The 14,843-nt window shown below is 35.1% G+C and overlaps 1 protein-coding gene across 3 annotated transcripts in view; it reads right to left on the reverse strand.

The window, feature by feature from the left end:
- Positions 1-14,843, reverse strand: part of MCU (mitochondrial calcium uniporter) — a gene marked incomplete at its 5' end in the record, with an annotated part of 208,612 nt that overhangs the window by 39,863 nt on the left and 153,906 nt on the right. For all 3 annotated transcript variants that reach the window (XM_082855101.1, XM_082855102.1, XM_082855100.1), the window contains one exon: positions 5,837-5,903. In XM_082855101.1, the coding sequence (XP_082711227.1) occupies positions 5,837-5,903 (67 nt within the window). The remainder of the gene's footprint in view (positions 1-5,836; positions 5,904-14,843) is intronic.

Below are 14,843 nucleotides of genomic sequence, written 5' to 3' on the forward strand. Positions count from 1 at the left end.
ACATGCCGTGGAGTGGCTGGGCCCATGAGCCATGGCTGCTGAGCCTGTGCGTCCGGAGCCTGTGCTCCACAACGGGAGAGGCCACAACAGTGAGAGGCCCGTGTACCGCAAAAAAAAAAAAAAAAAAAAAAAAGGAGGCAAGAATACAATGGAGAAAAGAAAGTCTCTTCAATAAGTGATGCTGGGAAAACTGGGCAGCTACATGTAAAAGAATGAAATCAGAAGATTCTCCAACACCATATACAAAAATAAACTAAAAATGGATTAAAAACCTAAATGTGAGACTGGATACTATAAAACTCCTAGAGGTAAACATAAGCAGAACACTCTTTGACATAAATCACAGCAATAATTTTTGGCTCTGTCTCCTAGAGTAATAGAAACAAAAGCAAAAATAAACAAATGGGACCTAATTAAACTTAAAAGGTTTTGCACAGCAAAGGAAACCATAAACAAAATGAAAAGATAACATACAGAATGGGAGAAAATATTTGCAAATGAATTGACTGACAAGGGCTTACTTCCCAAAATATACAGTTTGTACAGCTCAATACTAAAAAAAACCCAACCCAATAAAAAAAATGGGCAGAAGACCTAAATAGACATTTCTCCAAAGGAGACATACAGATGGCCAAGAGGCACATGGAAAGATGTTCAACATCACTAATTATTAGAGAAATGCAAATCAAAACTACAATGAGGTACCACTTAACACCAGTCAGAATGGCCATCAACAAAAAGTCTACAAATAATAAATGCTGGAAAGGGTGTGGAAAAAAGGGAACCCTCCTACACTGTTGGTGGAAATGTAAATTGATGTAGTCACTACGAGAAAAGTATGCAGGTTCCTTAAAAAACTAAAGATAGAGTTACCATATGATCCAGCAATCCCACTCCTGGGCATATATATGGAAAAGACAAAAACTCTAATTTGAAAAGATACATGCATCCCAATGTTCACAGCAGCACTATTTACAATAGCCAAGACATGGAACCAATCTAAATGTTCATCGACAGATGAATGGATAAAGAAGTGGTATATATATACAATGGAAATAATGCCATTTGCAGCAATATGGATGGACCTAGAGATTATCATACTAAGTGAAGTAAGTCAGACAGAGAGACAAATATTATATGATATCATTCATATGTGCAATCTAAAAAAAAATACAAATGAACTTATTTACAAAACAGAAATAGACTCACAGACACAGAGAACAAACTATGGTTACCCAAAGGAAAAGGGGGGTAAGGATAAATTGGGAATTTGGTATTAAGAGATACACACTATTGTATATAAAATAGTTAAAAAACAAGGACCTACTGTATAGCACAGAGAACTATATTAAATATCTTGTAATAATATATAATGGGAAAAAAATCTGAAAAAGAATATATATATGTGTGTAAACTGAATCACTTTGTTGTACACCTGAAACATTATAAATCAACTGTACTTCAATTAAAAAATATTACGCACATACTTACCGTATGACTCAGTCATTCTACTCCTAAGCATCTACCCAAGAGATATGAAAACATATATCCATACAGGATATGTAAAAGAAGCTAGATGCAAAAGACTACATATTGAATGAGTCATTTATATGACATTTTTAGAAAAGGTTTAACTACAGAGAGAAAAAGCAGACTAGTGTTTGCCTCAGGTTTAGGGTAGGAGCAGGGATTGGCTGCAAAACAGGAACAAGAGAACTTTTAGGGGTGAAGGAAATAGTCTAAAGCTGGATTGTTATTATGCTTGCATGATGATAGGTGAATTTTATGATATATAAAATATACATCAATAAAGTTTTTTAAAAAAGGAATGGGACAAAAACCAAAGGAAAAACTGGGGCATATATCCAGTTCCCCAAACCATCCACAGACTTTACTTAGGTTAAGAATTTATATATATTATCTATATTTGGGTTAGTTAAACAGATGATTGTTTATTATTAAACAGGAATTTCAATAACTGTTCAATGCTAAAATTATTTGTCCTCAAACAATTTTTGTAAGGAAATCTTACATTTTTTGTTAACTACACAAAAGACACAGCTTTCTACCGCAATTCCCAATACAAGGCTAATTGAGTAACATTATATTTCTGGATAGAGAAATGAAGGCAACCAGAGAGACTATTTTTCTTGCTCTTACTCTAGCTTACCTACAGTGAAGATGTGTCCTGGTTTACCATATTTAAAATTGTCAGGACAACTCTGGGTGTCCTCTTTTTACTCTCAAAAGTGTCCTGGGTCGAGTGAGAAATAATACAGTCAACCTGTCTATAACAGAATTACTTTCAACATTAATCCTTAATTTTCATTACCATGAAGGGGAACTCCTGAAAGATTTGAAAGACCTTAAATAAGCTACAAGCCATACAATCATAAAAATTTCAGTTAGTCATTTTACAATTGAGGATATGGGGCACAGAAAAATTAAAACAAGAAGCCCCAAACCACATTTTTTTGACTAGGGGTCTTTAACACTACCACAGCACTTTTTATAGAATAAGAGTTTCTGGGAACTTCCCTGGTAGAGCTGCGGTTAAGACTCCGAGCTCCCAATGCAGGGGGCCTGGGTTTGATCCCTGGTCAGGGAAGTAGATCCCACATGCATATCGCAACTAATAGTTTGCATGCCACAACTAAGGAGCACACGTGCCACAACTAAAAGAGCCGGTGAGCTGCAACTAAGGAGCCCACCGGCCTCAACTAAGGAGCCCACGTGCTGCAACTAAGAAGCACATGTGCTGCAACTAAAGGAGCCAGCAAGCTGCAACTAAGAAGCCCGCCTACTGCAACTAAGACCTGGTGCAACCAAATAAATAAATAAAATAAATAAATATATATATTAAAAAAGAAAAGAATAAGAGCTTCTGATGGGTAAGTACTATTTCTGTAGGCAAAGTACATTTTTCTCTTGGAGGTGGTAATTATTACTATCTCCATTTCACACATGAGGAAGGAGGTTTTAAGAAGTTCATTACTTTGCCTAAGGTTAAAAGGTGGTTAAGTTGTGGAATTGGGATGCAAACCTTGATTCCAAAGCTTGACACTTAACCTCTAAGCCTAATGCCTCTCATGAAAAGGAACACGGGCTTGGGTACAGGGATGTGCATGTGCACCTGTGTGCAGTGTAGCCAAAGCAGTTCTTGAGTTGAGGTTCATGAGACTAGGGATTCCATGAGCTGGTTTGAGAGCCTGTATCATTAAGAAATTATACATAACATTTCCTATGTGTATATAAAAATATTTTTTCGAGAGAGAGAATCTAGAGCTTTCACCAGATCCTCAAAAATATTTATGACACAAGAAAAATAAAGAACCTTTTAGATTGCTTTGGTAGGGAGGTTAAACTTTTAAGATAACCTATATATTTTACATATCGGATATCAGTCATATCTAGAAGATTTTTTTTTTTTTTTTTTTTTTTGCAGTACGTGGGCCTCTCACCGTTGTGGCCTCTCCCGTTGCGGAGCACAGGCTCCGGACGCGCAGGCTCAGCGGCCATGGCTCACGGGCCCAGCCGCTCCGCGGCATATGATCCTCCCGGACCGGGGCATGAACCCATGTCCCCTGCATCGGCAGGCGGACTCTCAACCACTGCGCCACCAGGGAAGCCCTCTAGAAGATTTTGTCAAACAACAAAACTAACAAGCAAGTATCGAGAGGCAGTATATATTAGGTATATATATTATATACTAGGTATGTAAATATCACAATTATATAATGTGGTATTTTAGATTTTGTATTTAAAAAAAAAGGGTCAAGCTCTCACTTGCTATAGAATATGACCCAGTAGTCATAACAAGAAGCAATGAATGATGGTAGAGATGTTTACTACTGGTGGCTAAATTCTGTTGAAGTAGCTGTGTATTAAGCAGAGTTTTCATATATGCTATACCAGCCTAAGGTAAGATTAATTTAGAAGTACAACATAAGAAAGGTATATAATTTGGGAGTAGTAAGGACACTGAGTTGCATTAAATCAAATCATTTTCTGCTTCTGTTTCTTGATAATGAACACGAGTTGATTTTCTTAAGAAGGGCAATAGTATTGGTAGGAATTTTGGGAGCATCTCTTTTTCTTTTTTAAGTATGTATCTTTTTACCTCTGTAAAAATATTGTCTTCAACCCCTCACACAACATAGAGGCAACATACTAGCATTTTTGTCCTGGGATAACATTCAGCCAGATACCCCAGTACAACTGTACATTGTTACATTACTGAAAGGCTTCTATACAGATTGTTATTAGGATAATAGTAACTGTATTACATGGTAAAATTCATAATAAAAATTTCAGTATGAATTCATTAGTTCAAATTATTTGCCACTGAATGTAATAACAACTACTGGCACAAGTGTTCTGTTGTAGTGTGACTTAGTTGCCACTGAATATATATAACTTAATGAATATATATAAATACTGACACTGAATATTTAACAGTTTTTGACAACATTATAAAAATAAGAAATTTTTAAATGAATTGCTGCTAGTTCAGCAAAAGCTGAGAGGATTTAGCACTATGAACAATATTTTTATATTGGAGAAATTCTCTCTTTATTGAAACTATCCAATGATGTAATCCTGCAGTGGCAATGGAGGACAGTAATAAGACCTTGAAGTGGTGCTGGTATAGATGTGGACAGCCCCCATTTGGCTGTTTAATGGGCCAAGCCAGTTCTAAGAGCAAGAGTGATACCCACCTACTGCTTTTTAATTTATATACTAATATCACTTTATCAACTCTCTATGTCTCTAAGAGATAGGAAAAAGAAAGCCAGCTACCATTTTTCATTGTTTTGATTCTGGCCTATTTTTCCTTTTAACCTTTCCATACTACAATTGAGTAATCAAAAATGGATACTTCCTCCAAGTTCAGGGAATATGAGCACACTGTCTGTGTATTCCAATAACTAAACAGCTTTGGGACAGGTTCTGATAACACTGCAAATAGCTACACTGATTAAATACAGGGGATCCTAGGAGTTTCAAATGGTTCATCTGAGGTTTCTTCAACTTCAGGTGTCCTTGTAAATTTGCAGGATGCTCCTTCAATGGTTGCTATGCCTATGAATTAATGTTTATAAGGTTGAAGTTAGAGTTCTATCATACTAAACTTTACAAAGAGAAAATATATTTAACAGTCAACCCTAAGCAAACAGTCTAAACTGTAAATGTGTAATGCTAGGTAAAAGAAATGACAAGAAGAGTTGTAAACTTATCTCCTCCACTACTGTAAATAAAATCAAAGCTTAGATCCTCTTGCCAATTTGCATCATCATGGATTTTTCCAAAGGACTGTGGTCCCCAAGCATCTTATTTCAATTTTTTCTCGCAACAGAGAAGAGTATTACAGCCCTGAGCGTAAGGGAAGAAAAAGACAAGAAAGGACAGGAGGTTTCAAGACTTTGAATTGCTTCTGTCTAGGCTCTGATACCCTGAAGGAGCTGGAGTGTTTGATCATTATCCATAGTATGAAGACTCAATGGTTAGGAAATTCCAAAGGTGGTCCTTTTGCGATCTTCACATTAACTATGTTCCCAGTTTTAAAACATAAATGGAAAGAGTAGACAGTATTATTCCATGATCTATGAAAACTTAAGTCTATTAATTTTTCTTCCTGATTTCTCTTCTAAATTTACTATATCCTCATTCAAATTTTATTTCTCTTCTTTAGTCCCCCCCAACACCTTCTCCCTCTGACTCCAAGCCCATCTCAAGTGAAAGAGTATGGTTTATAAATCTATATGTCAGTTTGAGAATGGGAAACAGTTAAAGAAAAAAAAGCATTGGACATAAAAATGGATTTGCCAAAACTCACCATCAGAGGGCACAACAGTACTGCAATAAACAACTCCGCTAGGCCAAGAAGAGAGCCTCTGGTGCACCTAGAAAATACATAAAGACACATCCATTGTCAGTACACAACAACAAATGTTATATGCACATGTGTATGTATATAATAAATAATAGCTTTTTAATTATTTAAATAGTATGTATTCTTTGTAGAAAAATTTAAAAATACAGATAAAAGAAAAGTCTCTCAAACTCCTATCATCCTAAGATGATAGTGATGAACATTTTGGTTTATTTCAAGATAAACCAGTATTTCACCATAATTGTAATTTGCATTTTTTGTACTAAGAGTGATAATCTATACATGTTTTAATCTGAGTTACTTGTATTTGCTTTTCTATGCACTGAGTATTTATTACATCTTTTGCCATTTTTAAAATTTGGATCTTGGTCTTTGAATATTATTTTGTAGAAGTTCTTTAAATATTAAGAAAATTATCCCTTGGTCAACGAAATATGTCATAAAAATTTCCCTGTTTTTATTTTTACTTTGTTAATGGTGTTGTTGTATGCACACAATTTTCATGTTTTAAGAGTCAAACTTTTCAATCTTTTCTGTGTGGTTTAACGGTCCTGTGTCATATATCAGCAGCTTTCCCTACTTCGAGAATACTATAAAATTCTTCCATGGCTTCTAGTTTGATTTTTCAAGTTTAAATCTTTGATTTATTAGGAATTAATTTTAGTCAGTTAAGAAGCAGCAATCCAACTAACCTCTAATGATAACACAGCTAACCGTTATATTTAATAATTCATTTTTCCCTCTTATTTGAAATGCTACCTTGATAATTTTCCAAATACCTATATGAATTTGGATCTTTTTCTGTCCAATGATCTATATGCTCATGTCGTAGTAGCCACACTGTTTTAAATATCCTAGCTTTATATTTTTACATCTGGCAGGGTGGGATAGTTTCCCTTATTACTTTCCTTTAAGAATTTTCCTGGCTATTTTTGCTTATTTGTATCTCCATATGAACTTCAGAGTCAGTATTTCCAGTTACACACAGATACACACACACACACAATCAGCTTCAAAAATAACACAGCACTGTGATTAAGAGCATAGAATCTATAATCACTCCTGAGTTCAGATTCTGATTCTGTAACTTACTCTAACTGCAATCTTTGCAAGTTCATTATCTATAATTTTATAGATTGATGGACTCTAGGCTTACTACCAATACTTCAACTGTCGTTTTTCCTTTCATTTCTTGGTTGGCTGAACTTCATCTTACAGACGTAGGACTCATGAGAGCTAAATTCCCTAAAGCTTGGCATGTTAAAAAATATTTGTCTTTGCCTTTATATTGAATGATTATTTGGCTTGGCACAAGATTCCTAAATTAATCTTTCCTTGAGGACTTCGTGGGTAAAGTTTTAGTGTTGATTGCTGCTGTGTAGAAGTCTGAGGCCAGCCACTCATTTTGGAGAACCAAGCTCTCTGAACTTTGCTGGGGATCTGCAACCATATCATAGGCATCCTCTTTTGGGGTCTTCTCACACACTCCCTTTACTAGATCTGGCAGCCGTTCTTCAGTATTGTGCTTTGGGATTGCAGAGATGTCTCTGGTTGTACTGAAGATGGAGCTTGTATTTCTGTTTCTTATTCTCCTTTCTATTTCAAAGTGATTCCAAGAGAAGGAAGAAACTGCTACCATTACTGGGCCATTATTTCTTTAAGTGGTAACTTTTTAATATGGACTTTTTCAAACTTACACAGAAGTAGAGAACACAGTGTGATGAATTTCTTCCATTCACCCATCACCTGCTTCTATATTTACCAACATTTGGTCAAACCTGGTTCATCTATATGAACCAGGTCTTTTCCACAGAGTATCTTAAAGGAAATTCCAAACATCATATTGCTTTACCTGAAAATATTTCAGTATACATCTACTAGGCCATTTTAAAACAGGAAATCCTCTGTCCTCTATGATTTTACAGATTATCCTCAACATTAATAAAAGATGTATATCTGGGGCAGAGAACTAAATAAATACATGGCTGTTTATGAATATTATTTGTTAGAATGCTATAGAACATGGGTTGGCAGGCCAGCCACCAGTTTTTGTAAATGAAGTTTTATTAGAACACAAACTCATTTACTTACTATGTAGAGCTCATTCATCTACTTTGACACTACAACAGCAGAATTGAGTAGCTGTGTAGTTGCAGGAGAGTTGAGTAGCTGCAACAGAGACCATACGGCCCACAAAGCCCAAACTATTTACCATATGGCCCTTTAAGAAAATATTTGCTGATCTTTGCTGTAGAACCCCTCTGTTGTTTTGAGATAATTCACTTTCCCACTTTCCCAAAGTCTTCCCAGTCACTTCTACAATGACATTGGCAATTACAAAATATTACTTAGTAAGTGTCCACAAACACACATAGGTCCTTTCCTTTCTTTAACCCTTCTAACAGCCTATAGTCTAATAAGGCCAATGGGAACAAAAATGATTTTGCTCTTGCCTTTTTTCTTTGAAATATGGCAACAATAACAACAACAAACAAAAGCAAAACAAAGACAAAAAAATATAAGGAAAGGAATATAGGTGTTCAAGACCAAAGAGGCACTGGCATTCTAAATTGTATTCCATGACTCTCCTAGACTGAAATGTATTTTGTTGTTTAAATTGTATGTTCTTAATAAATCACAAGAAAATAGGAAGAGTTTAATAAATACTTAATTGATGCTGAACGTTTTAAAAATATGTCAAGAAAGTAAAAAAAGAAAAACATTCAGGCAAATGGCATGTATTATTCACATATTTAAACTTCATAGGCAGAGAACAAGATTAAGGTTAAGAAAGTAAATATTCAGAATGAGCAGAAATCATCAGAGAAAGAGTAAACCTCTAGGCAATCAATGTCAACTGAATAAGGTGATTTGGTGCCTACTCGGTCCCTTGAAAAGAAAATACAAGTTTATACTTTTGGTATGAGATAGTCCACATCTTTGATAAGTAACTTGAGAACCTCTAGGAAAAACAGGGCTTCGAGTGAAGTAAAGGAAAGTATTAACAACTGCCCTGGTATTACAACCATTACCCTTAAATCTTAACCCCAGGAGAAGAAAAATGCTAGTATTATCAAGTTAAGAGTCTGAGTACAAAGCACTGTAACTTTATTTTCCCAAGTCATAAGATTCAGGATAATTTTAAAAATCAAACTTTATTATTATAAAAAGACATTCCATGACCCCAGAGCAAATTATTAAATTCAAGTCAAAACTAACTTTAAAATCCTTTAGTTCTATCATAAATTATGCAATTTCCCCTACACACACCATTCACTGTTCAGAAGAGCAAACTCAGCAATGTATTCCTGCCAGCAACTTGGGAAGACTGTCAAGTCTAAATAACCTGTCAATACCCTGCAAATATTCACAGCCAGTTGGACATTAAACCAGAGGCGGGGAAATAGAAAAAAATAGAGAACAAAAGAAAGAGGAAAAAGGTATTTCCTTATTAACCCAGTTCCCTTTATTTATGAAAATCTTGGGACCTAATTTTATTAGGAAACAAATATCTGTTACCTATGTTAAACTGTATAAAAAATACTACATTAATTATGTCAAAAAGCTTTAGATGGAATAATTATATATACTTGTCCATGGCTAAAATCTTGTTATAAATAGCCTTACTATTTCATGAGTTTAGATGTCAAATGATATTCCCATTACATTTCCCGTAGTAATAACAAGGAATGCTTATGAGAATGGATCCTTTCAATACATGTTCCAAAAGTTTCTCTTCTTTAAGACCAGGGTACCCAGGTTTCAACAACTTTGCCAAACTTACCTTTAGAATCCAGTGCTTACAAGCATACTAGGATTAACAGTGTAAACCTATTTCAGGTGTTCTAAAGCAAGACACACCTATAACAGCTTCTACAATTTGGCATCAGTTTTATCTGTACCCTTGACGTAATAAAACTGTTGAAGCATTACATCGGCAATAATTTTTCACTACTTCAACTCTACAAACATACTAAAATAAGCACCGTGACTTCAAACCCGCAAGATATAGGAGATTTGCGGTTAGAAGAGTTGGGGCCAGCTGAAATCTTGAATTTCAACCCCAAAGTCTCAGTTTCCCCAGCTGTTAAATTAAAGACAGCAATGACAACAAAACTAACTATTTCACAAGGCTGATTTCATTTAAGGATAAGTGACAGTATAAATGGGACATGTGAATGACCAACATCCTACCAAAATTTAAGATATTCAGAAATATAAACTCAAAACAGGGACTTCCCTAGAGGTCCAGTGATTTCCACTGCAGGGGGCACGAGTTCGATCCCTGGTCTGGGAACTAAGATCCTGCATGTTGCGTGGCACAGCCAAAAAAAAAAACCCCAAAACTTAAAACAAATCAATCTCTTTAAGGGTCTCTTATTAAAAAGAATTTAGTAAGTTTAACACATTTCAAAAGCCAAAACTATCTCTAAACAAAGAGATATTATACAATATAAACACCATGTGATGTTAAAGTTAGAAACCTGAAGGTTTAAACGAGGATCTCTTCAGAAAGCACTGTAAAAAACACTTAAAGGGTTAGACTACCTACAGGGCATATTTTATTCTTCTTTCAATAACTCACCAAGGAAACAAAGTTCCTGATACAGTTTAAGTGAAAGTATGAGTTAAATTATATAATACAGTTTAATACTGGAAAATTATTTTCTCCTTGAATATATTATTTTAAATGGTTCCTACATTTTATTATAACATTGGCAACATTTCCCTCTTAGAATGTATTGTGACTTCGAATGGAAGTCATGATTCAATTTATATACCTTTGATTTTCAAGAGAATTTCACATCTACAAAACAAGGCAATATGAAGGACTTTTCATTGTATCTTTCAATATCAGTTTTCTAATTAGGAAATCAAATCTAGCTCCCAAATTATCAATAAGGTATTTAAAAAGTAATACTTGTTCAACAACTCACAGTGCTCTGAGGATCAAACATAGACAAAGACATATGTATATAATAGCATACATGTATATAAAAGCATACAAAGCCAAGACCTTAGCCACAAAATCTTCACTGCTGATCTAACAACAGACTAAAATAATCAGAGCATTTAAACCTTAACCATAACTAGCTGCATATCATATCATTTAACGTAATATAAATTGACATAAAGGTCATTTTAAAATCCAAGTAGGGCTTCCCTGGTGGCGCAGTGGTTGAGAGTACGCCTGCCAATGCAGGGGACACGGGTTCGTGTGCCGGTTTGGGAAGATCCCACATGCCGCGGAGCGGCTGGGCCCGTGAGCCATGGCCGCTGAGCCTGCGCATCCGGAGCCTGTGCTCCGCAGCGGGAGAGGCCACAACAGTGAGAGGCCTGCGTACCGCAAAAAAAAAAAAAAAAAAAAAATCCAAGTAAATACAAATAGCTATCCATTTAATAGTATCAAGAAATGCTCATTCAAGCAAATTCTCTTAAATTAGGTTTTGAAATCAATATCTAGGCTCTAAGATTGAAAATATTACCAATATTTCTAGTATATCACTACTTATTAAGTTAATTTGGTATAAATTCATTGATAAACAATGTTTCTATTTAAGATTTTGATATTACCCCAAAATTACAACCTATCGTTTATACTGCATAAGAACTAGAGTCCAATATCTATTAAAATTTCATTGTGTAGTCGAAACTCCTAGTGTCTGAGGCAATTCTACACCTACGTTTGGAATGTCCTCACACCCTGATGGTTGCTACATTTTCCTTAATGGATGCACTTTTACTCTCTTGGGTCTTGGGACAGACACGTTAAAGATACCAGTGCAGGGTTTCCCTGGTGGCGCAGTGGTTGGGAGTCCGCCTGCCCATGCAGGGGACACGGGTTCATGCCCCGGTCTGGGAATATCCTACATGCCGCGGAGAAGCTGGGCCCATGAGCCATGGCCGCTTAGCCTGCGTGTCCGGAGCCTGTGCTCCGCAACGGGAGAGGCCACAACAGTGAGAGGCCCACGTACCGCGGAAAAAAAAAAAGACACCAGTGTAAGGCATTTCTGCTTTACTTCAGTGACAACCTGCCTTCCCCACTGTAAACTGGGAAGTTCTCTTCTATTTTATTCCTTTCCTTCTATTTATTAAGAACCTACGCTCACTCACAAGAAAAGTAAAAATTGTGACCACTCTATATCATACTACCTGTTTTTTTATAACTATTATTTTACCCAACATTTTATTATGAAACTTCAAACAAACAGCAAAGTTGAATTTTACAGTCAACACCCTTTTATACCTTTCACCTAGACTCTATATTATCATGTTATCTATCCATCCTTCTCTTTTATAGAAATTCTGAATTCTCATAGTTTCTTTAATCATTTTTAAAATATATTACATTCTCTAACTCCATTTCCTCGGCAACTTTCCTGCACTGCTCCTAGATTTTGTCCATACCTGTTTTCATTTGTCACACTGTATTCTAATTATGTTTGGATGCCTGCCTCCCCTTCAGAGCAATGATCACCTTGAAGACTGCCTTCATTTCTTTATATATTGGTACCCCACCCCCCTACACTAGGAGAAAGTAGAAGCTTAATTAATATTTACCTAATTGAGTTGTCTTCCTCCTTATACCTCACTATCCTTGACATGTTTTATGACTTTGCCTTGTTATTTTACTGCTAAAACTACTCTGAGTAACAATGAAGTAATTATTACTTCTATAAGCATTTTGGGAGATATTCAGAGAACAAATTTCTTCATATATATGAAATGTCTTTTATTTTTAGTTGCTCCAGGTACAAATGTATTCCATGTTGTATTGAGATGGCACTAAGTATACTGCTAGTTATTCTTTTTTAAACAACAACAAAAAACCTAAATGCAAAATCCTTAACACCTAGCATTTGTACCTTTCAATAATCATTTAGACAGTTCAAAACAGCACACAGACTTAGACATAAAGGAATGAAATCAGAATGTAAACTACATGGGAGTGTGAACTCTCAGTATTTGTTAAATGAATAAAGGTAGCTGGTTTAAAAGATCTTTTTATTGAGAGTAAAAATGGAACTTCATTGGTTGTGCTTTTTGACTGACAGTTCAGTTTGACTATGGTTCTTTTCATCACCTGAATTAATATTTCCTTCCATAGTACCATTAAAGTCTGTGGAATCTCAGTATATAACAATATTGGGGAAATAGGTAGTTTCATCTGTAAATTAATGTATTGGGATAAAACTCCCTTCTCTAAAGTGACATAAAAGTTAGGAAAACAAGAACTCTAAAAAAAATTTTTCTTTTGCAGGTTCTTATTAGTTATCTATTTTATACATATTAGTGTATATATGTCAATCCCAATCTCCCAAATCATCCCACCACCACCCCCCACCCCGCTTTCCCCCCTTGGTGTCCATACGTTTGTTCTCTACATCTGTGTCTCTATTTCTGCCTTGCAAACCAGTTCATATGTACCTTTTTTCTAGATTCCATATATATGCGTTAACATACGATATTTGAGGAAAACAAGAACTTTTAAAAGTATTTTATTTTGGCTTGATGATGAGTAAATAGGTATTAGTTATATTATTCTCTATACTTTATATAACCTACGTATTTTGTAGTTTTTTCTACTTTGCCAGTGTCCGGAGGCTATGAGATTTCTGTGCTGGTTCTAGATAACTGCTACTCAACATGTAGTTCATGGATCTGCAGCATCAGCATCAGATGAATGTGTTAGAAATGCAGATTCTCAGGCCCTATCTCAGACTTACTGATTCATTATTTGCATTTCAACGACATGACTAGGAAATTCACATGCACATTAAAGTCTGAGAAGCACGGCTGTAGTTCATCCAGATTAGATTACATTAGGGATACATTAGTTAGTTAGGTGTCTTAGTCTCAGACATTTTACCTTTTGCATTTATCAAGACCCCAACACAAGCAACAAGAGCTCATGGGGAGGCAACATGACATAAAAGAAAGAATATTGCATTAAAAGTTTGAAAAGCCAGATTCTAATCTCATCTCTGGTGTGTGACCTTGAACTTCAGTTCTTCTCATCTGTAAAATGAATGAGTTATACAACATACATTGTAAGGCCCTTCCAACTCTGAAAGTCTATGAATATATGAAAATAAACACTAATAGGTATTTGCGGAAATGATTCAACTGTATGCGATATCTTACGAAATAGGGCTTACTTTTAATGCTACAGGGGCCTTGTCCATCAATTACTTTATATTTATTTAGGTTTGAAAATCAACCTCTATCTTTCATTTTCACACTTGGTTTCCAAAAGATGCATAGTGGTGAATAACTTAGGAAGTGGGTGGCTGCTATTAATAATTCCCCTCACTGCTTCCTTTGTTCTTGAATGCTGATAAGACACAGGTAATAGGATTCACGAAAAAGTAAAATCAGAGTCTGTATTTTGAACAAGAGCAGGAGAATACTTTTGTTCTTAGGAAAAACATGGCTGAAGCATTTAGAGCTGAAGGATTAGGATATATGACACTGTCAAATAAAGCAGAAAATAATAAATAATAGTATGCCTGTATACATATATACACATGTATGTAAAGAGAGAGAAATAAAGCAAATGTGGCAAAGTATTAATAATTGATGAATCTAGGTAAAAGGTGTAAGACTGTATATTGTAATCTCTCTGCAACTTTTCTGTAGGTTTGAAATTTTTTCCAAATAAAAGTTGAGAAAGAAAAATAATTAACATAAATATAATATTTACTGACCCCCAAATATCTTCTTGTATTCTTCTCTCTTTTTTAAATATAGTGGATTTATTTATTTTTCTGAAACCTTTAAAATGCATGAGAAAAGCTAGGATGGAAGGGGAAAAAAAATCATTACATATAAAATTGCAGTAACTTATACTCCCATATTGCTTCTATATTTTGTCTTTTAGTTACAGACTTGCTTAATTTTTTATTAGCTTAGGATAAAATAAAAGGGGAGAAAGAAGTGGTAGTGAGAA

This window comes from Leucopleurus acutus, assembly GCF_964270905.1.
Source record: "Leucopleurus acutus genome assembly, chromosome: 14".
NCBI classification, from domain to species: Eukaryota; Metazoa; Chordata; class Mammalia; order Artiodactyla; family Delphinidae; genus Leucopleurus; species Leucopleurus acutus.